This window comes from Myripristis murdjan, chromosome 20 (assembly GCF_902150065.1).
Source record: "Myripristis murdjan chromosome 20, fMyrMur1.1, whole genome shotgun sequence".
Taxonomy (NCBI): Eukaryota; Metazoa; Chordata; class Actinopteri; order Holocentriformes; family Holocentridae; genus Myripristis; species Myripristis murdjan.
In genome coordinates this window covers 25,366,421-25,391,460 of record NC_043999.1, presented here as the reverse complement: position 1 = coordinate 25,391,460, position 25,040 = coordinate 25,366,421, and the positions used below count along the sequence as shown (strand labels likewise).

Below are 25,040 nucleotides of genomic sequence, written 5' to 3'. Positions count from 1 at the left end.
CCATCAGTTCAGTTCAGTTTAATTTAAAGGGCATTTCACAGAACAAAATGTCACAATTCACTTTCCACATTAAAAACATGAACATGAGAAAAAAAGTTTTGTTTTTTGGTTGAGACTTTAATTTCAAATCAGCATAAAAAAAATATTCCCCATTTTCTGGCACTTGGCCTTATCTGGACACCTTTTACCTTCCAGAGAAATCTCAACACAGCTGAACATTGACATACAAAATATTGCTGGTAAATAGTGACAAACTTCAGCAGAGTAATGTAACGATCTGAAGTCTTCAGTTGATAACAGTGCCACTTTTATAGCCTGTTTCCTCTAAATTTATGCCCTTAAATGTTTAACTGGCAAAGTGAATGTTGATGATGAAACTCTAAAACATGTCAGTGACTAGTTTTAGCCTCGTCTGACCAAAGTGAGGACAGTGAACAGAAGCTGCCCGCTGGTCCCAGTCGCCTGTGTGTCGGTGGCGTTCAGCTCTTGTTGCTGTGCAGGGCGTCGATGAGGCTCTTGTTGTAGTCAGCTACTTGTTGGAGGACGTTCTTGGCGACCGAGGTGTAGTCACTCTCCTGGGATTTAGAGGCGATGACTAACATGGAGGCTCAAGTTAAAGAAGCAGCACTGGGACTGGAGATGGATTTGCTGAAAACCCTGCTACCCTGGACACAGCTGGCTCGGCTCAGCTCTTACACTTTGCCTCTTTGACAATGAGCACAGGAAAATGTTTCTGCTAAAAAAAATTCATTCAAAACCTTCCTCTCTACATGTCACTGCTTCTGATTATTCTGATGAGACGGAAAAGAAAATGAAAATCGTGTCTTGGAGAAGAAAAGATGGTGCACCAAAAGCAAATTACAGTTGAAACTAGAGTTCTCATCGGGCCTGAAAATTAAGACCCGACCCGACCCGGGCCTGACTGGGCCAGCCCGAGGCCCGACCCGACCCGACTAATTAGCCGAACTTTAGGCCCGACAGCCCGATAAAGCCCGAAAAAAAAAATCGCCAAATTCGCCATTATTAGCAGAGCCGGTCGGCCGCGGCACCGGGGCACCATCAGTCGGTATCATGCGGAGCCGGGCCGCGGCACCGGCCACATGAGCAGCTCATTCTGTCAGATCCGGCAGACCTGACGGTGAGCGCGGTCATCGGGACGGTGCCGCGTCCGGCCCGCCTGATGCCGACTGATGGTGCCGCGGCATGTGCGGGTCAATACGGTAGTCTAGAAAACTGGAGATTTTTTTTTTCTCGTGCGCCCCCAAGTAGATTGCGCCTTGGCAAAAACCGTCCCTGCTACCGAGTCTGCCAGCACAGCGGGATAGCCTACTGCTGCAACTCTCTCTCACTTGTTTGCGCTGCGCTCGCACAGCTGGTTGTCTGTCTGTCACTGAAAGTTTAGCCTCCAAATCCAATCCAGTCTCTCACTCTCTCCACCAGTCACATAAAATGAAACGTCATAATCAATAACAGAACACATAATTCTATTTTTTTTATTAAAAAAAAAAAAAAAAAAAAAAAAAAAATCCCCCACAGAACCCGAAGCCCGACCCGACCCGCCCAATTCACGTAAATTTTAGGCCCGACCCGACCCGAAAATGTCGGGTCGGGTCGGGTCGGGTTCGGGCAGAATATGAGAACTCTAGTTGAAACTGCAGACTCAATTACTATTATCAGGAGACGTCGCTCCTCAACAATTTGCAGACTTTTTCATTTTTTTATTTTCCAGCCAGGTTCCACACATGGCAGATTTGCGTTGGATTAAAACTGCAGATCATTTCCTCCGTTATTCCAAATGAAAAGCTGGCCTGAGGAGATCTTGGTTCCATGTGAATGGAAAGACGCCGGGAGGAGAGGAAGAGCAGCCGCACTGCAGACGGCTTAGCTGCAGCTGGCCACTGCTGCCGCTGCAGCTCAACTGACAGAGAGTTCTCCTGCAGCGCTTTAGGCTTGTGTGACATGTTGCTTTCATGTTGGCACAAAATGATAAAATGAAAAGGCTTTTCATAACTTTCATAAAGGACTGAGCCGCGTCTCAGGTTTTCAGAAGGATACACTCTTTCATGACAAAGTTGTTCTGCTCCAAATGTTGCCACTTGCGCTCCAGGTTGGCCAGCTGGGAAATAACACACATACACACACACACACACACACACAGTGATAATACAGATTAGCATATATGGAGCTGTGCACATTGGTAACTGCTGGGACAACATACTGAAATGAAAAGAAATCAAATAAAAATATGAAATGATAAATTTTATATTAAAAGTCACTTTAAATGAAGATATCACTGTATTTTTTACATAATGCAATTAATAGAAATGATGGCAATAATGATAGAAATGTTTCAATAACAATAATTATCATTCTGGAAAAATCAAACTGTATAAGCTAAACTGTGAACATGGTAGTAATCTGGATGTGGTGTCAGGCTGCTGTTTGAAGCTGAGGATGAGTGAGGAACCTGAGCATGCGTCTCGTTTTCCTGAAGTCTGCTCTTCAGGGCTTCATAGCTGCCGTTCATGTCCTGTAGCAGCCGTCTCAGTGAATCTCGCCGCTGAGTCAGCGACACGCGGTCCTCTTGCAGCCTCTGCACAGCAAACACACACTGTTTAAGCTGCTAGTCTAATATGGATGCTTTATGGTTTTATTTGCAGAGAAAAACTGAATCAAATGTCAAAGGAATCAGTGCGTGGTGAAGTTGATCTGAGCTAGCCTGGTTTTCTCCACTGGTCACTGACTGGCAGCTTTCATGTGCTGCAGCTATACTATCACCTCGGAGCTGGGTGATGAAATCTCGCTAAAACAGTCAAAAGGGCTTCAACAAGTGAGGCATGTGTTCAGGTGTTTAGTCTGCGTGCTTGACCTTTTTCTTGTCGTCCGCTGTGCGCCTCAGGGTGTCCAGGTCCCGGTAGGTGTGCAGCTCCTTCTCCATGGTGGCCACGTGCTCCTTCAGGGTGCTCAGCTCCCCGCTGATCTTCCCCTCCAGCTGCTGCACCTTGTCCAGGTCCTGCTGCAGCCGCTGAGACTCTGCATGGGGGCCACACAAGTCCACATGACGTTTTTCCACCAGGGCAGCATCTACAGATCTCCATGTCCCCAAGTGGCTGGGGGACTGTTTTCAGGAGCAGCCTGCTAAAGCTTGCTGGAGGGGACAGCGAGCAAAGGCCTGGCTGCTCGAGTCTCCGTTAGAGTTCAGCATTTCCTTGATTAGCAAATGAGCTAGGAGGTAAGCCCTGTCTGGGAAATGAGGCTACATCTCCTCAACAGGAGGCTCGTCTTACTCAGTGTGTTGTCATGCCGTTTTATTGATTAACATATTAGCTAATCAAGGCATTTCAGGAAGTGCATATGCACACACATATACAATATACTGTGTGTGTGTGTGTGTGTGTGTGTGTGTGTGTTACTGACCAGTTGTCAAACCCCTTGCAGTGCTCTCTGATTGGACCACCTCCGTCTCCTTGGTGACCAGCACTTCCTGCATGCTCCTCAGCTCACTGGCTGTCACCATGTCGACCTGTCGCAGTCGGGCCATGTTCTACACACACACACACACACACACACACACACACACACAAGTAAATTTAAACTTGTACCCTTCCTTCCGTCACTCATTTCCCCGACTTCTTTCTTCTGTGCCCCTCTCCACCACACTTTCCCTTTCCTCTACTTCTTTTTTCCTAGTTAACTATTTCTCCATCTCTCTATCACTCCTCTCTCTCCACCCATCTAATTCAGTCCCTTTCTCTCCTTTGCTCTCCTATTTACACCCCTTGCTGATTCCTTCCTTCTCCTCCCTCCCTCTCTCTCCTCACCCGGCTGCAGTGCTCCAGGAGGGAGACGATGTTTTCCTGCGTCTGCATCATCTTCTCTTGCTCCTGAGCCCTGACCTCCTCAAATGACTCCAGGAACCCTGAGAGAAAAGACGGAAAAAAAGAAATAAAGAAGAAAAGAAAGGAAAAGGATAGACAGATGTAAAATTGACAGCAACCTTTGCATAACTATGGAATTTCAGATCAAACCCATTTTCTCTATGGGGAAAACGCACAGTGTGACAGTGTGTGATTAGGCTGCTGTTTAACAACTTGGACATTTTCATTTGCACATTTCTCTCACATTTAAATGGAAGTGGATTCACTGCTGTCTGCTGCTGTGTCCTAATCCAGATCACTGAATGGCTAATAAAAAGATCAGCTAAATACTGAGCTGGCTGCCATAAACAAGACCTGCTTAGCTCACTGCCACGTCTGTGTCTCTGGCTGATGTGCTCTCTTTGTTCAAGAACAATAACTAAAGTATTAATAAGAGGAAAAGAATGACTACAACTCACAGGTGACTCACCACTTCATTGTTAGCAGTTTGTCTTTAAAAGTACACCAATTGTTTTATAGAAAAAAAACAAAAAAAATCAGGAGAAACACTGGACACTTGACATTTGGCAGCATGAGAATGGTATTTATATGGGCTCCAAATATCAGGCCTAAGCTGGTACACTCCAAAAGGGTCATGCCATGTCATGTGGAAAGTCATGCAGGTTGAACCCTCCGTCTGATGTCAGAGCTTCATCTACTGACTGAGCAGCTGAACTCACGGTCAATCTCCTCCTCCCTCTTCTTCAGCTCCTTGTACTTATTTTGACACTCCCCTTTAAGGAAAGACACACATACAGATTTTGTTACATACACCAAAAACAAACCAGATCACTCAGTAGAGACAGAAATGATTCAGTACTGTAGCACTGCTCCAGAGGGTGATGTAGCACTACTGTAGTACAAATGCCGTACAGATACTGGGTGAGGAAGTTCTACTACAGTATGAATGCAGGACAGATACTGGATGAGGCAGTACCACTGCAGCACTAATGCAGCACAAATGTTGAAGAAGACAAGCAGGTTTACTGCAGCTGTTCAACTACTGGTTGTCTTACCACCTGGTTGTTAAAGTGGGGAAAGGGAAGCAAAGAGAAAAGAAAAAGAACAGAAGAGTTTGATGCAGGACTGAAATGAGAGTCAGTCACCCAGGCATACAGTCAGCCAGTTACAGCAAGGGCCACACAAGGGGACTTGCCTTCATTTGCATAATCGTAAGGGCTGCCTGAGAGTTAACTAAGTTAACAGCTAAACACTAACCTTTTGCAGCTACTTTGCATTGGCACTGGCATTTAAACCCACTCATCACATCCAAAGCCAAGCTAATTCCTGCCCAGCTTTTTTGCTTGTCTGTCCTGTTATATCAATACCCCCCACTGTCAGGAGGGCCGAGTCAGATCTGATGATCCTGTGGTGTGGGGCCAGCTTTAAACTCACAGGAGAAACAGTCTAAATGAAAGGAAATGCTGAGTTGTTTCTTCCAGGATGAAACACCCACAGGGCACTAGAGCTCACTGAATGGTTTGATGAGAATGAAAACAATGTAAATCATTTGCTATGCTCTTCCAAGTCACCACACCTCTACCCAGCTGAACACCTACGGGAGATTTTAAACTCCCCACCACCATCATCATGTTTTAGAAGAATGGAGTTGGGCCCCTCCAGTAGAGGTTCAGAGACTTGGACAACCTATACAAAGGAGCAGCCATTGCAGCCATTGGCATATTATGTAAGCAATAAATGTGGTTACTTTTTACTATGTTTATATTCCAGTGTATTAATACCTAACTGTACCCACTTAGGCATACCACCTATACCTGATTCAATGAGTAAAGTCATGTAAGTGCTCATTCAGTGTGTTACCATGGGCTTCCTCTGTGTCATGCTCCAGCTGCCTGATTTCCTCAGTGATCTGACTGGTCCTCTCTCTGATCTCCACCAGCCTGAACACACATCAAAGGGGCATGTTAAGCACTGTCAATCTGTCAAACATGGCTTGGAGACCTATTGGCCTATTGGTGGTGCTCTGGTGAGCCAAACTATTTAATTTTTTTGGTAATGGATAAAAAAAAATCGATCGTTCCCCAAAGGTTCATCAAATTAGACTCAACAGTGTCAGAGACATTGTGTGTGAAATCCAAGTGTCAAAATCCATTCTTCCCCATGTTTTGATGTTCAGATGTTCAGAAATCATGTGACATACAAATAGATCCACAGTCTCTTCTCCGATCTTCAATCATGCAGGACAATAAATCAAAATAAAAAAATATATATATATATGTGAAGACAAAATTTCTGCGACACTTTCTGCCCATTTGTGTCTTTTAAGTGACATCACAGGCATGTTTCAGTTTTGTCAAATACTTACTGTCTCTCCATGCTGGCAATTTCCTGGTTGTCCTCTTTCACCTGAAAGGCAAAACAGCAGTTCAAATCAAGGGTTTAGTTTTAGCCTAATAATCCACATTAAAGGGATAGTTAACCCATTTTGACACATATGATATTTCACTTCCTACCCAGCTGTTCTGTAGGACAGTAGTGGCGCTATGCCTCTCATTGTTACTGAGGACTGGATACTGACTGGATGCTCCTAATGCTAACTGTTAGCCTCCTCCCATTGAGGTGGACTCCTCCTCAGCTAAAAGTCTTAATAACTGCCAGGTTTAGTGCAAAATCATATTTATTTCTTCTTGGCACAAAACCAGAAGAAGGCGCTGCCCTTCCAGTGCAGACAAAGCAAACGCTCTCAGAATTTCTGACTATGGTAGATAGTGGAAGCGAAAGGTCGCTGGAAAATCTCACTTCCAATATGTTTATCCTATCAGTAAAGCCAAGGACACTAGGGAGGTGGAGCACAGGAGGCAAAGTGGGTTTATAAGGAATGTGTTCGTAATTTGAAGAAAAGATTAGCATGAGACAGACAGTTGTCTCTACTGTGGTCACATTTATTTAATGTAATCATACCAAGCTATCACATCTAATCTGACAATAATATATTTAAGCTTAAAAGCAATATGCATGGCACCTTTAACGTAATGTATTGTAGTGTTTGAAATTTGTCTTTAGTCCAGTATATTCTTGTCATATTTAGATATCTTTCAGCTAATTGCAAAGCCAACCTGTTTAAACAGTTTCTCCCTCTCCTCCTGAGGGGAGCCCAGGCTTTTATCCTCGGCCTTCATGGCGTCACGCCTGGCCTCCAACACCGACAGATTCTCGTAGAGCCGCACTGCCTCCTGCTTAGTTTGGGAGTGGGACAGCTCCTGCACACAGGAAACACAAGATAACACAATTAATCCCACAACAATGATTACTACTATGCTAAACATTTAATACTACTACTACTACCACCACTACTAACTCTTCACTTCCTTCCATCCTCTATCCTCCTTCCTCCCTTTGCCCAACTCACAGCTTCGTAGGCCTTCCTCCTGGTCTGCAGGATGTCCAGCTCCTCCTGACGGACAGACAGCTCCTAGACAAGAGGAGAAAAGAGGAGAGGAGGCCACAAGAAGGAAAGAGAGAGATGCACATTTATTGTGCTTGGTGATAAAAGTGATTCTGATACTGTACTTTGACAGTAGCAACTGCAGAAATAATGCAATAATAACAATAAGAACATTACATTAATAAAACAGTACCACAGTAATACTACAGTTACATACCACAGATGCAGCTGGCTAGCTAGCTAACCTAGTATTAAGTCACATAAGCACTAACGCAGCCCTGTGTCGATGTCCAGTGACAATGCACTTCAGGACACCCATACACAGCAGTACGAGACAAATACTGCAGTAACACTATACTACCTGTAGTAGCTCCTCATTGGCTGTTGTCATGGCAATGTACTTCTCCTGTTTATCGGATGGCATCGCCTTGACAACCTCATCAGCAACACTCCTTTCTCTCTTGATCTCCTCCTCAATCCCCCTGATGGCCTCCTCTCTCCTGCAAACACACACACACACACACACACACACACACACACACACACACACACACACACACACACACAGTGACCTAGCTGTAACGTAAATTCTATTATAACCTAGTTGTAAATTAATGTAACATAAATTCTAACATAAGCAAGCTGAACTATAAATACAAATCTAAATCTAAATACTAACTTAAACTAATTAGAATGCAAATTTTAATGTAAGCCAGTTGTAATGTAAATTCTAACATAAGTTAGTTGTTCCTAAGAGTTAACTAAATTAACTACAAGATCAAAATGGGTTGCACCACACAAAGTAGTTGAACTGGCTGAGTGATGCTGAGTGATGCTGAACTTAGTAGCTACTAGACTTTATACAATATACAATACAATATATGTAGTATTAGCTTGTCCAGTTATCTAACATAAACATATGTATAGCAACAGCCTGTTGCTCTTTTAACTTTGACTGCTATGTGTCATAGTTAGACTAGCAACTTCTCTATCACTCCACTTCATTGCATTGTGTGAATAAAATCAAGCTGGGACACAAATTTATTTATGTAAAAAAACATAGCAATGTATATGTTTAATAATGAAGACATAAATAATTGTAGCTGAATGTAAGTTAGTTGACTGCCATCAGTGGTCTGCAGAAGTTCTGAAAGTCATGATGTTGCTGTGATATCTGTGTTCATATTTTTGTATGATTTATTACTGGACTCAGCCACAGATGTTACTTAGAGAATGATTTACACTTTACTAAGGCTTTACTAGCCATAAGACCCTCCTTATGTTTGAGGGCAAAGGAAGCAAAGAAAGACAGAAGAAGGTGAAAGACACAAGGCAAGGTAAAGAGGTGGGAAGGGAAGGAGTGTTTCTACTCTTCCTCCCCCCAAGCCCTATATTCTTCCTTTTACTGCCTTCCTCCTTTCCAATCTCCTTAGTTTCCTTCTATCTGTCTCTCTTTTCATTCCTCCTAAAATTCATGCCATCCGTCCTCACTCACTCCCACTAACCTCATTCTCTTGCTTCTATCACTCCCCTCTTCCTTTCCTTCTTCCTGTCCTTTGTCCTGCCTCCTTTCCTTTCTGTCTTCCCTTCATGTCTCCCCTCTATTCTTTCAAGTCTTCCAATGTCCAGTCTATCCTAGATCTTCCCTCCGTAGGTCCCATCATTCTCTACTCTACATTCCTTATTTTTTTCCTTGCTTCTTTAATTATTCCTATCCTTAAAGACAGGTTGTAACAGCTGAAAAACAACTTTAATTAGTTCATATAAGTAAGAATCTACATATTATTTTAGATAATAAATGACAGACAAAAGCTTAATGCTGTTTCTGGGGAAAGCAAGAAAGCAGCCAGCAGGAAGCTAAGAGAGAAGGAAGGAATAATTACCACATGAATGTTGAGCTAACATAAAACAGTTGAGGTCAGCCTTTAGTTTTTTATAACAAGGAACAAAGGTCTTGCCGTGCTGGCTGCTTCAAGGTTGACGAGTTCAGCTCAGGGCTTGTGGAGGTACAGGTAAGATTTTCAATAAGTATTTGGTTATTATTCAAAAATCCTGAAATGATAGTGAGTGTAACAGTAACAGAATAAATGTGAGATTAAAGACACTTCAACAAAACAACTGAAAAGCCAGTTGTATTTTAGCCATTTAGCTGAAACTTATCTGAAGTGATTTACGGTATGTAGCAACACTTGAGAAAGCATCAGTGCTGTCATCACTAAAACTACACATAATCAACTGTAAAGGAATACATGACAGGAATTTATTTTGGTATTCTTATGCAGAGGAATCTCAAGGAAATTGAATCAGGTCAACTGGGCTAACGTTTCACCGCTTATCCAAGTGGTTTCATCAGTTCATGCTGTTCACTAGACTAGACTGGCAGTCTAGTCTATGCAGAGGAACTTACAGTAAGTTAGTTTGTTCAGATCTCTAGATTAGACTTGATTTCTGAAACAATTTTGTAAGATTTTTTGGTATCCTCCAACCACCTTCAAGGGAGATTATCAGATTATCATTGATCATCTTTCAGCTGAATCATACCATGGTGAAACAGTGATAGTGACATGCAATTATTTGGTCTAAAATAATGATAAACAGTAAATACATTACCAAATATTGCAAAAATGATATCTTACTAAAAGTACTTATTGTTGTTGTTGTTGTTGTTGTTGTTATCATTATTATTTTACAAGGGTTAAGGGTAACTTTTATTTTCCCTGAAGGGCAATTGGTTTACAGCCAGCAGCAAATTATTATTATCATTATTATTATTATTATTATCAATATAACTGACTTGTACTTTCACATGTTAGCAGATAGTGCTGTATATCGATGTTGAAATTCTTTTTCTGGCCATGCTGATATCAATTTTGGCCATATCACTCAGCCCCAGTTCATATGCTGAAACTGGCATGGAAAGCTCTTTACATTGAGCTACACAGGGTCCAGCAGTGGGGGCAGTAACATACAACACCACCAGTGAATACAAAAAAAATTAAGTCAAAACGGAATTGACAGCATCAGTTAAGGCTCAGTTACATGAGATGATATGAACATCAATCCTAGGACCTACTGGACTGTCCCAACTACCAGCATGAATTGGGGATAAGGTGGTCAGTCAGGCCAGATGGATGATGTAGATTATCGTGAACTATGCACAGGCTGAAGACTGACGATTATGACCGTTTGGCTTGACAACATTTTTTCAAACAGATTCCATTTTGTTGGGTCTGGTCTAGCAGAGCTAGCAATTCAACTCACAAGCAAAATACACCAAGAGTGAGATTTGACAGAAATCCTATCAGGCAACAGCCAACAGCCCTCAGAAGTCACCATCTACAGTATGTCTGATGTGTTAGCATTTTTTAGTCCTCCAGATACTTAAAAAAAAAAATGTATTTAATCATTTATGGGAGAAAAGAGTGAGATTTTCCTTGAAAATAATTTATGTTTGTTTATCTGAAAAAATGAAAGACTTTAGCACATTTTTAATAATCTGAAGGCAACAGAGCCACTATAGAGAGAAATATGCAGATTTAAATGTTAAAGAATCAGGATGTTTGTTCTCCTGCAGGGCAGAATGACTGTGACAATGTGCTGGCGAGCAGTAGTATTGCTGTGGCTGACTGGTATGGTGGCACCAAACACACTGAAAGGTGACACAAAGAATGTGACAAAGGATGAATTGGTGAGAAAAATATTTAATCTTTGATTATTTTGTTTAGCTGGCACTGATTCGGTGAGCAGATCCAGGTTAACTGGATCTACTTTCCGGGTCTTCCAGATCATGGGATCTATTTTCTCATTCAAAAAATTATATTATCAATGATCAACATTAAAAATAAATTGACCGCAGCTTCCTAATTTGATATTCTTTGAGTTATGTTTGTAACTTGTTTATATTTGTAAGGACTACATTTTGAGAGCCATTTTGTGGTCATGAGCAGTGCACATGAATGAGCACTGAACATGTGATCTTTAATAAAGATCCCATTTTGGAGGACATCAACATTGAGCAGGAAGTAATGCCAAATAGTTCACTGTTTTTTTTACAACTGCATCTATCCATCTACTCACCAACAGGTAGTGAACTTGACCAACAGGTCTCTGCATGTTATCCCTCATGGTGGCTCTCCACCATATATTGTTAAGCTGGTGATTGAGGGGAATCTGATCATTCTGAATGAGACTGACCAGCAAGCCCTGGCCAGCTATCCTGGACTGACTGAACTCCACCTGGACAATAACCTAGTGACAAGAATACCAGCAAAGTACTTCTCTGTGGTGCCACAACTCAGACTACTACATCTCTCCAGAAATAAAATCTACTGGTAAATAAGAACAGAAAAATCTGTAGACAATAAGTACACCAATGTGGCATCACAATACATTTCCCTATTCATCTATTTCTTCAGCTATAGGTCAGACTTAGTTTCTTCATTCATCCATCACATGCAAAAAGTCAGAACTTGCTGACTGTATTGTGATAAACCTTGGGGTAGTGGTACTATCTCACCACTGTTTCAAAGTAGTTTCAAAATTATACTGATTGTCCTGAGTAGACGCTGCAATTACAAACCCAAGGTTAGGGTTAGTTTGTTATTGTCTGGCCTACAGTAGAACTGTGTCATTGATGGAAGATGTTTACTGTTACTTTATTGTATCTTAGTTGTCATTAGTCATATTATTACTACTCCAATTACTATTATTACTCAGTCCCACTACAACCAGACCTACAATTATCATTATTCTTGCTATCATTGTTCATACTACTACGATTACTTTTATCAGAAGTAGTGTTATTAATGCTATAAGTGTTAGTATGATTATTACTGTTGTTGCAACCACTACTAATATTGTGGTTACTGCTGTTATCACCACTAGTATTACTATAGAGCCCAGTCAAGGCAGATGACCGCCCACCCAGAGCTGGGTCTGAGGTTTTTGGCCCTGTTAAAAGGGTTTTTTCCTTGCCACTGTCACCTTGTGCTTGCTGGATTTGGCCAATATCTGTTGGGTTTCTGTAAAGCACCTTGAGATAACTTTGGTTATGATTTGACCCTATACAAATAAAACTGAATTGAATTGAATTGAATTATTGACCCTGCTACTATTACTAGTCCTAGTACAGCCATCACTACACCATGCAGCTGCTGCTACTACTCTGTGTTGTCACTGCAGGCTGGACCCTGAGGCGTTCTCTGGCCTGGATTTCCTGGTAGAGCTGGACCTCTCCCACAACCTGTTGATGACTCTACCTACACAACTATTCAGAGAACTGACGAATCTACAGGTAAAACATGCTCTTTTCTTCTAATTTCTATGCTCATCATGTTTAACCCATTTCATTTTATTAGGTGCTCTGGATGAAGCAGTTTAATGAGCGCTGGGCTTTGTGTATTGGTCGGTGCTGGTGGAGTTTTGTGTTTGTGCGTCTGTGAGGTTATACACAGGCTTAACCCAATGAGACACTAGATGGCATTGAGGCTAAACATGCGAGCATGTGAATTTTTACTGTGGCTATGTACCACTCCAATAAGGCTGCTCTAATATATTTTAATCTTCTCTGTTCTATTCTTGTTAGGGTTCCTGCTGTACAGCCCAACGACCAACAGATGGCAGCATACACTTTCTTTTCTCCCGGTTCCCGGGTTAATTATGGTTAATTACTCTCACCTGTTTATTTGTGTATTTGAGTCCATCTATCTGTTAGCCCTTTGCTTAGTTTTGAGTTTACCATACCTGATAATGATCTGCTACTCTGCATTACTATGATAATTTGTGTTTTGCCTGTTTGCCTATAAGACTTAAAAGGAAAGTCAACACTATATCACAAAAGGCAGAAAATGTCTTCTGTACTGCTCTCTAGGGGTTGATACTTTCAGGCATATTAAACTTCTCCCCACAACCAATCAGTTATGTCAAGGCGGGTGTTTAGCATCAGCTGGCAAAGTGCCTAAAGTACAACATGCCTGAAAATTTCAACCCCTGGACAGCAGTGCAGCAGAAGTTTTCTGCATCATGCAATTGTGTTGGCTCCATACCAGTGATTATGCGTGTTTACTGTTATCTATAAAATGTATACTTGAAATTTATGCTAATCTTTTCCCTAAGCATTTTGGAGCTCAGATTTAATTTTTTAATCCAGCCTTTGGATTCTATTCATTCTACTACAATATGAAAATTAACATTCTGAGACTTCCATATAAAAAATGTTATTGTCATGTTCCTAAAAGCAGCAGCACTCTTGTATTTAATGGCTTGAATCACTTGAAATTGAGCAGAGCAAAACAGTTCTCTCTGCTGGTAAACAGTCCCCGGGGAAACATTTGCTTCCTGCAGCCAATTATCAGTTCCTTGGTATATGAATGGCGGTAACTTTGTCACCAAAATTGAGGGATTGTGATTATATGTTGTGAAATCTTTAGTACCTCCACATGATTTGCGAAATGGTTTGCTGCAATGTAAAATGTGGGGAAATTGTAGTAAACACATTCAAAATCACTGGTATGGTCCTTTAAACATAGTCATCTTCACTAGGATAGATGGCTACTGTGAATCTCTGCGTTTGGGTCCTATTTCTTTGCCCAATTCTTTCTTTTGATGGTCTATGATGGCATCCAGACATGTATCATTGAGTTTACTGGAGTTGTACCATGGAGGAAAACCCGATGTTCCATGGAATTTACTTTCCTCCAAGGTTTTCCTTGCAACCAAAGACTACACCAGTTAATTTCACTATTTGCATCTTCTCTCAGAGGCAGTAACTAATTAGTGAAATCTCCTAATGGAGTGATTAATTGGAAGGAAAACCTGTATACTCTTGGCCCTCGCACATGATCGAACATCACTGGTCTAATGTGCTCTATGTTCTAAACTGTTCTCTGGACTGTTCTGTTTATTATTTTTGTTCTATTCTATTCCATTCTATTCTCTATCTGCAAAGTGGGATGAGGTCATTCTTCTTTTCAAGCACTGGAAGCTAGTTTTACCCCATTGCTGAAATTTGGACTTGATTATAGTGGTTACAGTTGTTGTGGTTCCATCAGGTGCTGGACCTGAGTGGTAACAGACTGGAGGTTCTGGACAGCAGAACCATGGGGGTTCTGAGTCATCTGAGGTCGGTGGACCTGCAGGAAAACCCCTGGAATTGTTCCTGTCAGCTTCTATGCAGCATTGGAGAGCTAAAAGCATTAGGAGTTGCCATTGGTAAGATTACATTTTAACAATTTACAGTTTTAATAGTAGTAATTCAGTTAACGCCCTTATCTAAACAATTGCTACACTAAACAATTGCTTTTATAATGGCACATTTGCCAGGTAAGAAGGAATGCTTCTCTGCAGGGAAAACAGAGCTGTTCATGCACAAAGTGAAAGTGCAGGAGTAGATTATCTAAAGCAACAGCAGGACTCCATGAAAGCTCCCTGAGTTGAAGCAGGCGTCCCTGTGTGTGGAACAAGCGTAGTGGACACACATTGTGCACTCGCCTATGTAGGCACGCGTTACTGTCTTGATAATGCACCCTTAAAATAACAATGAAAACTCCACCACTAACGTCAGACCTGTTTTTTATTGGTCAATCGCGCAATCTCTTTCAACTGTGCCAGGATAGCAATACACAAACAATGTGCCTGACCACCCCTCATTTTATGATCAACACACCCATGGGAGCACAAGTGCATTTGCCATTTACACAACATGGGTGCAGGATAGGAAAATGACAACTGTGCAGGTTGGAAGCAAGCAAAGCGTCACACTTGGCGCCACTTTGCGTCAGGTGTAAGATAGGGCCCGTAGTGTCAAGAAGACTAATGTGTCCTGATACGTCCTCAGCAGCTCTCAAGGACCACCTAGTTACTTTGTGAAAGGAAGGAGCTTTTGATGGAACACAATGTTGATGATAAAATAACAGTGAAAAGGTATGGAACTGCAGGATGGGCATGACAAACAGAGAGGAGAAATTACGCTTAGCAAACATAAAAGGGGGGTGAGAAAAATAGGCATATTGGTCAACCAAAGAAATGCCAATTGTGATGCTGTCCTGTCTGGCTCTATAGCTGGACCCCGAGCCCTGTGTGCCTCTCCAGAGAAGCAGGTTCGTGACAGTCTTCTAGAGGCTACAGCTATGTGTGGTCCATCACCACTGCCCTCCTCCACTGCAAAACCACAACTTTTACCACCACTTGGACCCGCTGGTACCCAGCAGCCTCTGAGCCTATACAACAAGCTAACGGCTACACTGACACCAAGCTACAACCACAGCATCTCAAACAAAGGTAGGGCAGAGAGAGAAAAACTCCGCATCCCATTCTTTTCTATCTTTTCCTACCTCCTAAATAACATTCCTCTCCCTTGCCTTAGTGATGAAGACTAATGCACTCCAAACTTTTAGGCTGGGGCAAATGGTAGTAAAATGTCCAAGTATCGGTGCAGTGTAGCTTGTGGCCCTGAATTTTTATTAGTCATCTACTTTAACTTATAGTAGGTGAATCATACATCAACTGTAGTATCTGTTCAGAGTAAATATTTTATTTTGATTGCTTGATGTCAAACAGGTTAGTATGCAGAAGTCAAGTAAGACTGGTAAATATGGTTTGTTTTTTGTTGTTGTTGTTTTTGAAGGAACGGGAGATTATCTGCAGGCTTAAATCAATCCTCTTTGCAGTCAGTACCTCAGCCAATAAAGAAAATCTTTATTTGGTACGGAATCATGTATAGGCCTATTATATTTCTCCTTTGTAACTAACTATAAAATGTATCATGACAAAGAATTAATAGGAGCTGTAAATGTTGGAGTCTTTTGGAGTCTTAGTAATCAAACCAATTTCTTGTTCTTTAACATGATCAATCATTTTATGCATGTGAAAACAAACAAAAGTTGATATAACAACCCTTCTTTTCCCTTATCCCCAACCCCCTAGCCCCACAAGACCAGGCACCAGTGATTGGCAACACCTGGAAGTTTACAATGTACATCGCGGCCATTGCGCTAAGCACCTCCATGCTTATAGTGTGTGCTATCAAGTGCCCAACCTGGCAAAAGCTCCTCTCCAGCTACCAGCACCAGCGACTTCGTGAGGAGGATGAAGAGGTTGTGCCAGGCGTGTTCTTGGTTTCTAAGACAAACCCAAACCAAGGTCTGAACACAGAACAGCCTGAGACATCTGCTAACCATCTAGAGAATGGAATGGTGGCGAAACAAGAGGAGGAGGATGGGTACATTGAGGATTTGTACATAGCAGACTATGGTACTGCAGGAAGGAGGGGATACAGCAGTGTTACTATGTAGGAGAAAACCTGTGACAGCAAGTTGTGGCCTATGAAAAAATGACAAAAGGATAAGGAAACCTCACAAGGAGGGCATTTTTCACAGGTGCCCTCTGAAAACCTCAGGGGTCATCTAGGATCCACACAGAGTCAATATGATATTTTAAGATTATAAGATTTTAGACACTAATTTGATTCTAACTATTTTTCAAAGGTACTATGAACACCTTAACAGAAATTAATAACATAACAACTAATCCAAAGAATAGTAGAGGTATTTGTGTGGGAAGTGGTGAACAAGTGAAAAGAACACTTGATCTCAAACTGGATCCCCAGTCTTTCTTTTTTCTGAAGTACTTGCAAAAAGAAAGAAGAGGAACAGACAAAATCCAAGTATCATCAGACAGGATACTTTGCAAATATTTTTGTTAGTTATTTTGGATTTTGTTATTAATATAATTTGTCTTTGAATATATAATGAAGCACTGTACAAATAAAATGTATTATTATTACGCCATATTCAAGAATTTCAAGTGTGGTTGACAGAACTAGACAATATAGATTTTGTGATTATAATGCCTCTGTTATAAGTGTTACAAATTTGGGAAAACCAATAAGGTGTTAAAGTGGCTTAACTTTTCTGCGATCCAGTTTTTCTTGCAGACATTGATTCATACTGCCTAAAGGAAGATTCCTCTTACTTTTGGAGACCCTATGACCTTTACTGTAGCAAAAAAAAATCTAAAAATCTGTTCAAATTTCAAATTTCTGTACAATTTAATGAAGACATAGTGCTACCAATTGCATGCAGTGTATGTCAGTTTTGGTGTCACCATGACCTTGCCTCTTGCACCACTATTAGGCCAGTGTCAATCTGAAAGTCTACTGGGCAGATTACCATGAACTTTAGTGAGCACATTCATGCTACCCAGAGCATGCATCCTGTCAGCTTTGACTGACTGTGCTTTGAGCCAAAATCACCAGTCTGATAATAAACTAATTTGAGCAGAAAACATCAACATTAAATTGAAGATAAGGAACAAGACTGCCTAAAACATCCCTCTTCCCCAGCCAACATAATGTGTGTTTGACATGTGGCTGCCACCTACTACAAGTCAAATACTTACTCCCTCCTTTCAGTGAAGATGACATCAATGCTCTGTGCCTCTCTGTCATTCTGAGCTTTCAGCTGGGAGGAGAGAGAGAAAGAGTGAGAGAGAGAGACACTGATTTTATTATTTGTGAATAAATGATTGCAGAAATAGTAGTTTGAGTAATTGGTGATTTAAGATTTAAAGCTTATTATGCATTAATTCAATTAAATTACTATAAAGTAAACAACAAATGTTCAAAAACCAAAAGCCAGGTTTGACCTGTATATACTATGGCCATTTCACTGTTTTCTACATCAAGGTATGCCTTGGAATTTCTGGTCTATTCAGAGTAGTGTAGTATACCAACAACAGCAAAAATGAAATTGTTTCATTATATCAACTCTGATCTGATGATTTATGAGATACATCATGAGAGAAGCAGATTTATGGCTAAAAGCCTGGACTTGCTAGGAAAAGGTCAAAGTGCCCTTAAGCAAATCCGGCAGCTGGTTGCTAGAGTTGCTGGTGGCATGAACACTCATGAATGAGTTTCTGTCTTTAAATAAATCTGTCTTTGTTTCTGTCTGGAAGTTATACTCACAATGTTGTAGTCGTTCATCATTTCCTCCATCTCTGTGCTTGTATTGAGCTTGTCCACCAGCTGGGAATACAATAACCATAGAATGAATAAAAAAAAAAAGAAAGAAAAGAAAAAAGATGACTGTCTTTGTCATTAGTGTAAATCTATCCCTCCAGTCCTGGGTGGATCACTGTTAGGCCTACAACATGTAATTATTACAGAGCAAGCATCCCAGTGGAAGTAATGGTTACTAAGCAAACAACCTATTGTTTTCAGTGAACCCCAAAATCCTTTTTCAGTTCTACTACTGTCTGGAGTGATGATATTGGATTCATAAATGCAGTAGACTTATTCTGAATCTGGCAGTCCATAATGTGCCCCCTCAGTAATTTATGGGAGTAAAAGTAATACATAGATGCTGCTCAGATCTTCCAGTAAAATTATTGATATTCAATATGCTAAATCAGCACCAAGCCTGTCCTGCAATACTAACTAGCATGGAAACAGAAGAATTTTTTTGGGGATGCACCGATATCCAGAAACGGTGCCAATCCAGGTGAATTTCAAGTATCAGCATAAGCTACAGGTTGCCATTGTCTAATACATTTGAATATGTTTCTAAAAAATTACAGTGTGTTTTTTATGCAAACTGCCAAATTAATTTTGCCGTAAACAAGTGTCATTATTTCCCACCATACTTGTGATTATTTAGCAGCAATCCCCAACTGATGATGGTAGTTCAAGAACGTTCGATTTTTATACAGTTGCGCTCACAGTTCAGTCACTCTGGTCAGATGAATCAGCTAAATGCATTAAGTGTAAATATGAATTTCCTTATTACTGGTTGCCCTGTAATCTTGAAATTCAAATCTTATCCAACAGTGGGTGCTCACTGTAAGTAATCACTTTCTTGGCTGAAATGTACAAGTATAATATATAAATATATAGATATTGTCACATCTACAAATTTAGAGTTCTTTACCATGTTATAGTCTGCAAGCTGGCCTTGCAGATCCTTGATTTCTCCAGCCAAGCCCTCCGCTCTGCAGAGGACAGAAGACAAAGGACAAAGGGCTGGTAATTCTGTGAAGTTTAGTCAGTTACTATGCGAAATGTGCCAGAATATCAAACAAGTGTTTCTAAATTTAAAACAAACATTGTTTCTGCTGTTCGAAGGCTTACTGAAGATTATTTTTAACAAGTCATTAAATGTCTCATTTCACATGTTTGCAAAAAACAGAAAAGAGAAAATATTAATTCTGTTACTGGAACTGTGTTGATGAGTGACACTGGTGGCAAGAGTGGTAAAGAAGGAAAATAAATTATTTGGTTTGCTCGATGTGATTCCATGAAGACAAAGCTCTTTAATCGAGCAGGTGGCAGAATGCTGAGGACATGTCCAGGTGTTACTATACAGCACTATACACTATACACTATACAGCTCTACAGCAAAGGTCTCCAATGTCTGTGCACATTCTGCAGTCTTGTGCTTGCTGCTTTTGTTCAACTCTTGGCCTTGTTGAGACATGAGTAGGGCCCTATAATTTCCACGATCACAGAATCGCGGATGGAATCGCGAAATTAGCCAAATAAAACGGAATCTATTTTTAGCGCGGAATATCATGGAATTTTACATAATTTGAATGAAATGCTGTTTTTGTGTGAAATATGAACATATGTCTAGGGAAAATTACATGGAGGGAAGCAAATCTGGGTGGCACAACCCCTCCAGTCGTTTCACCTGCACCTGCACCACCAAGAAAAAACATTACAACAACTGTACCGGCACCGTACGAGTCCAAAAGGCAAAGAAACTTTCCAGGCTAAAGCAGCGCACTGACATAGATTGTGTAACAAAGTGAAGAGTCGTCACTCCGCTCTGGCTAACAGCAGCACACTGGCTTAGCTTGTCTATTCAGAGAAGCAGTATCACTTCGGCTTATTTTTCAATCTTTGTTATCACAGGCATACTACTGCTCATTCATTGGTAGTTGAATTGTTAGATCTGTTTGATAAGTAATTTACATTTTTAAAACAAATAATAATTTAACACATTGTTAAATTATTGGAGTCAAGCTTACTGGCAAACATCTACTCCTTCAAGATCATTTATTATGTTCTACAACTCATAAACATACACTAACACTACATACCGAGTGTTTGAGCAACATATCTCCTCTGTGCTACAAAAGATCTCTAGTAAAAAGTACTCTGTTGTTGTGGATGAGACCACTGATGCAAGAGACTGCAGCGTCCTAAACATCGTCATTAGTAAGTTAATGTGAATAGCCTGTATGTACAATGGTCAACACTCTTTTAAGTTAAATGTGTGCATGCATTGACCCAATAACAACCCTCAGGTGAAATAATTACTGATGCATCCTCTCGTCATTTTTGTTCAATCATTAATAACATATCATTTTGACCTTTTATTGCTATAACAACATAATTGTTACATAAATAAATAAATAAAGTGGTGTTTATTTGTTACCTCAATTAGTTAAAGGTCATTTCTTTTTCATTTGTGTGCATTTTAGTCATTAACATTTTAGTCATTAACATAAAAAACACACTCTTTTTTGGTGGTAAAATAGGAGTAAAAGGTAAAAAAAAAAAAAAAAAATTAAAACGGAAAAAACGGTATTTCCAAAAATTAAAACGGAAAAAACAGAATTTGGGAAAAAATAAAACGGAATTTATAGGGCCCTACATGAGTGAAGAGTTCTTTCTGTGCATCTCCCCTCTCCCTCTTTTTTTTTGTTTGTTTTCACCTCTCTTTCTCTACCTTTCCTTACATCTTCTGCTATTTTTTCCTGGCTAATGTCTTCATGTCCTTTCACTGAAGCCTTTGTCTCTCTTTCTGTACATGTACCTTTCTCTGCTGTCCCATCAAATGAGTCCACACACATCAAGATTATCACATGAAAATGTGCAATCTCAGGCCTAACGTTACTAGCAGCTGCAGTTTTATTACCACTCCTCACCTCTTCTCATAGGACAGATAGACAGAGTTCTCCTGATTGAAGTTGTCGATCTCTTTGTGCAGCTTGCTGGTCTCTGTGGTCAACTCTGTGATCTTACTCCTAAAAAAGAAAACAGCAATATTCACTTTTAAATGGTAAAAGGAACTTGTGTACAATGTTGAATGGCCAAGGCTTAGCACAAACAGGGCCAAGGTTTTCAAACGCATCCATGTAACATTACAAAATCCAGTAGGTCATGCTTCAAAGCAGCACTGAATCTGTGTTTTTTTGTATTCATATTTTGTAGCAGTGTAGCACTAATAATGGCATGTCTTACCTAAGAAGTCCCAAGTAGTAGGACTTATCCAGAATCTGTCTCTGAGGTCCTGGTGGGGAGAGAGTGAGAAAGAGAGAAGCAGAACTAAAACTGACAACTGTATTGTGCAGTGTTACCATAATACACCAGATGTAATGCCTATGAAAGTCTGTACAACCATGGCTAACACTAACATAGCAGATGAAAAGTCTGTGCTGCGTGTAACATGATAAACACTAATACACCAGGTGTAAGCTATAGGGGAATCTGTGATAGCATTCCTATATAGAGAGGAGTTACACTAGTTTTAATGCAAACATACCCTTCATGCCAGTTTTCATCCCACTGAGCCCCTGCTGGGTGACAGGCCTGTCGGCCACTTTGATCTGGGCAGACAGGACTCCAGGAGTGGTGATGGGACCACCACCCCTTGTGCCAGGCAGAGCGGCTGTACCTGGAACCATCTGGAATGAAGACACAATGGCAGTTCATAAGATGGGGTTCCTACTTACACTAGCTTCAAAGAATTGATTTCAAAATACTGTTGTTGGTTTATAAAGCACTGAATGGTTTAGGGCCAAAATACATTTTTGATCTGCTGCTACGTTATGAACCATCCAGACCTCTCAGGTCATCTGGGACAGGTCTGCTTTCTGTCCCCAGAGTCAAATCTAAACATGGAGAAGCAGCTTTTAGTTTTTATGCTCCTCATATCTGGAACAAACTCCCAGAAAACTGCAGATCTGCTCCAACTCTCAGCTCTTTTAAATCAAGACTGAAGACTTTTCTACTGTAGAATTAGTGGCGCTCTTATGAACCAGCAAAAATGGCTGAAAAAAATTTCAGCCATTTCTGTTGTAATACATTATTTAGTACTGAACTGGAAAATTATTTATACTCTATATATACTATATACGGAGTGAGAGTGAAACCTCTTCTCAGAACAATCATTCATACATCATTTTCTCATTTTACTGGTTCTTGTGCTGCAGGGCCCCTGAAAGCACCTCATGGACCTTGAATGTCCCTGGAGCCCTGTTAAGGAACTGGTCTGGAGAATCTGCACCAGTACAGCTGATTAGGACTGTGCAAAATATCGATATTATATCAATCTCATAATATAAGACTAGATATCATCTGGGATTTTGGATATCATAATCTCGTAATATGACATAAGTGTTGTCTGTTCCTGGGTTTAAAGGCTGTATTACAGGAAAAAGGTAATTTTCAGAACTAACTTGACCTGCTAGGTCATCAAATCTACTTTATTTTGTGAAAGCACCACTTGTCAGTCCTACAATATCAATATTGGAATATTCAGTCAGAAATATCATGATCTGTTTTTGTCCATATCTCCCAGCCCTACAGCTGATGTATGGGACTGGTTGCCAACTCACCGCAGTTGTACCACGTAAAGCTGTGGGAGGAGGTCTGACACCAGTTGGGGGTCTTCCAGCTCCTGGAACCAGAGATCCACCACGGCTCATCGGCCTGCCCAGACCGGAGGGAGGCCGCTGGCTCGCCATGACAGCAATACCCCCTGGCTTTGACATTTGACATTTTGACATTTAATGTTTAAAAAAAGAGGGGAAAAAAACACGTTCCAAGTGATAAATATAGTGAAAGCAACAAACTGCAAAAAACCAAACCCACAAGGCCATGATTATAGTGTGCTAACCAGACTTATTACAGTTTTGTATTTTTCATTTGCTTTTATTTTTTATTTCATTTTCTTTTTTTTTTTTTAATTCAGTTTAGTTTCAGTTAGTTTCCAGAGTGAGCTTGCTCATTTCAGTTTAGTTTTTATTGTTTAAAATGTTTATTTGATTTAGTTTTTATTAGTTTCAGTAAGGTTTTATTTTTTCTTGGTATTATTATTATTATTATTATTATTATTACATGCAGATGTTTACATAAAGCCAGGCTCAAGAAACAATTCTCCTGTTGTGTCGACAAATTTGACCAAACTGCCAAAGACTAGACCTACAGACATTTTCTGTATAGTTTTACTTTACTTAAGCTACTTTTGTGAGTAAACAAAATGGTTTCAGTTGGTTTTCGTCTTTCTAAAGTCTAGTATTCATTTTTATCTCAGTTGACTAAAATGTTTTTTCACACATTTCACGCATTAGTTTTAGTTTTTAGTTTAGTTTTAGTTAAATATAATAACACTGAACCCTGAACCTGGCTGGCTTTCTGCTAACACTCATTTCAAAGAGAACAGCTAACAACATTAGCATGTCTACAGGAGCCGTTTTCAGCATGCTGACCTGAACAGGTGGCGTTAGTTTATCTAAACTGGCACGTTTATGTTTAGTGGAGGGCTGCCGTAACGTCTAATATAACCTAACATTATCAATAAGGCTGACGTGAAAAAAGTTTAGAGCTGCCATGCTACATCACTGCTGCAACGCTAGCTTTACTTAGCAGGCAAGCATTTCATACTCATTTTCGACGGTTAAATATCTGTCAGAAACCTTTAAAGTTACGTTAACGTGTGTTTGCACAAAGGTCACATCACCGGTTTGCCAGCGTTAAAATGGCCAACTAACGTTAACGTTAGCTAATACGAAGTTTAAGTTACCCTAAGCCAATGTACCGTTAGCGAGGATTGGAAAGCATTTCGTGATTTACACTTGAATCCGTTTCGATCATTTTCGCCGCCGATATAGTCCCATATTCAGAGCATACCGAAGCTTGTGTGAGTTTACCTGAGTGTAATCTGTCAATAAAACAGTTTGTGGTGTCTTCCTCTAATGCTCACACACAGTTGATGTTGACGTTGCTCTAGCAACAGCACCAGGCGTGGGAATTCCTCTTCATCTTCTATGATTATTAGCGACCGGCAAACCAGCTTAGAGGTCTTTTACCGCCACCAACTGGACTGTAGCGTAAAACGGCACCCTGAGCATGATATTCTCATTCTCGCGAGACGTTATCATGGGGACAGAATCAGCCAGAATCAGAAACATTTTACTGATCTGCGAGGGCTCAGCTCAAATTCTCAAGAGTAGAATATATTATAAGCATAAGTGAAATGATAAGAAATATATTTGTAATAGAAATTTATAAAAAATAATAATTATAATAATAATTTAATTAAAAAGTATGTGCATTATGTATAAATATGTGCATTATTCCTGCGAAACTATTACCACAGTAATTACAGAAATATAAATTGAGCAAATAGGTAAAGTCCACCTACACAGGGATATTGAACTGATGAATGGCTGTCAAGTCCTACGGGTATAAATTATGGCACAGTTAAACGGTTCAATAAACCGTTAAACAGTGTGCAGTTATGCAGTCTGTTAACTCAGGCTATAAGAGCCTCCACAGGAGCACAACACACTGCTCTCTAATTAAAGTACAATGGATCAGTGCTTGAGACCGCCTGGTTATGTATAAAATGTTACCACACACAGAACAGACTGCAGGAGGAGCAGCATTAGCCCTCCACTTTTTCCATGTTGCTCCAGACCCTTCAACTGACAGC

The 25,040-nt window shown here is 40.4% G+C and overlaps 1 protein-coding gene across 3 annotated transcripts; it reads right to left on the bottom strand.

Annotated features, from left to right (window-relative positions):
- Nucleotides 1–3: 3 nt before the first annotated feature.
- On the bottom strand, nt 4–24,390 carry ift74 (intraflagellar transport 74). Of its 3 annotated transcripts, none has more exons than XM_030079601.1 (20): nt 24,256–24,390; nt 22,942–23,088; nt 21,867–22,008; nt 21,566–21,614; nt 21,250–21,348; nt 19,248–19,308; nt 18,287–18,346; nt 17,719–17,780; nt 7,685–7,823; nt 7,288–7,350; nt 6,995–7,138; nt 6,244–6,284; nt 5,739–5,818; nt 4,598–4,651; nt 3,822–3,919; nt 3,418–3,544; nt 2,870–3,033; nt 2,468–2,593; nt 2,056–2,116; nt 4–595 (listed from the first exon to the last, which is right to left on the bottom strand). In XM_030079601.1, exons 2-20 carry the CDS (start codon nt 23,068–23,070, stop codon nt 480–482), a joined length of 1,815 nt encoding a protein of 604 aa, XP_029935461.1. In that variant the 5' UTR covers nt 23,071–23,088; nt 24,256–24,390; the 3' UTR covers nt 4–479. The 3 variants fall into 3 exon arrangements, with proteins under 3 accessions (XP_029935461.1, XP_029935458.1, XP_029935460.1); XM_030079598.1 differs by having other exon boundaries at nt 4,598–4,652; nt 5,737–5,818; nt 22,942–23,089; nt 24,239–24,355; XM_030079600.1 differs by having other exon boundaries at nt 4,598–4,652; nt 5,737–5,818; nt 22,942–23,084; nt 24,256–24,349.
- Between the last annotated feature and the right edge of the window lie 650 nt (nt 24,391–25,040).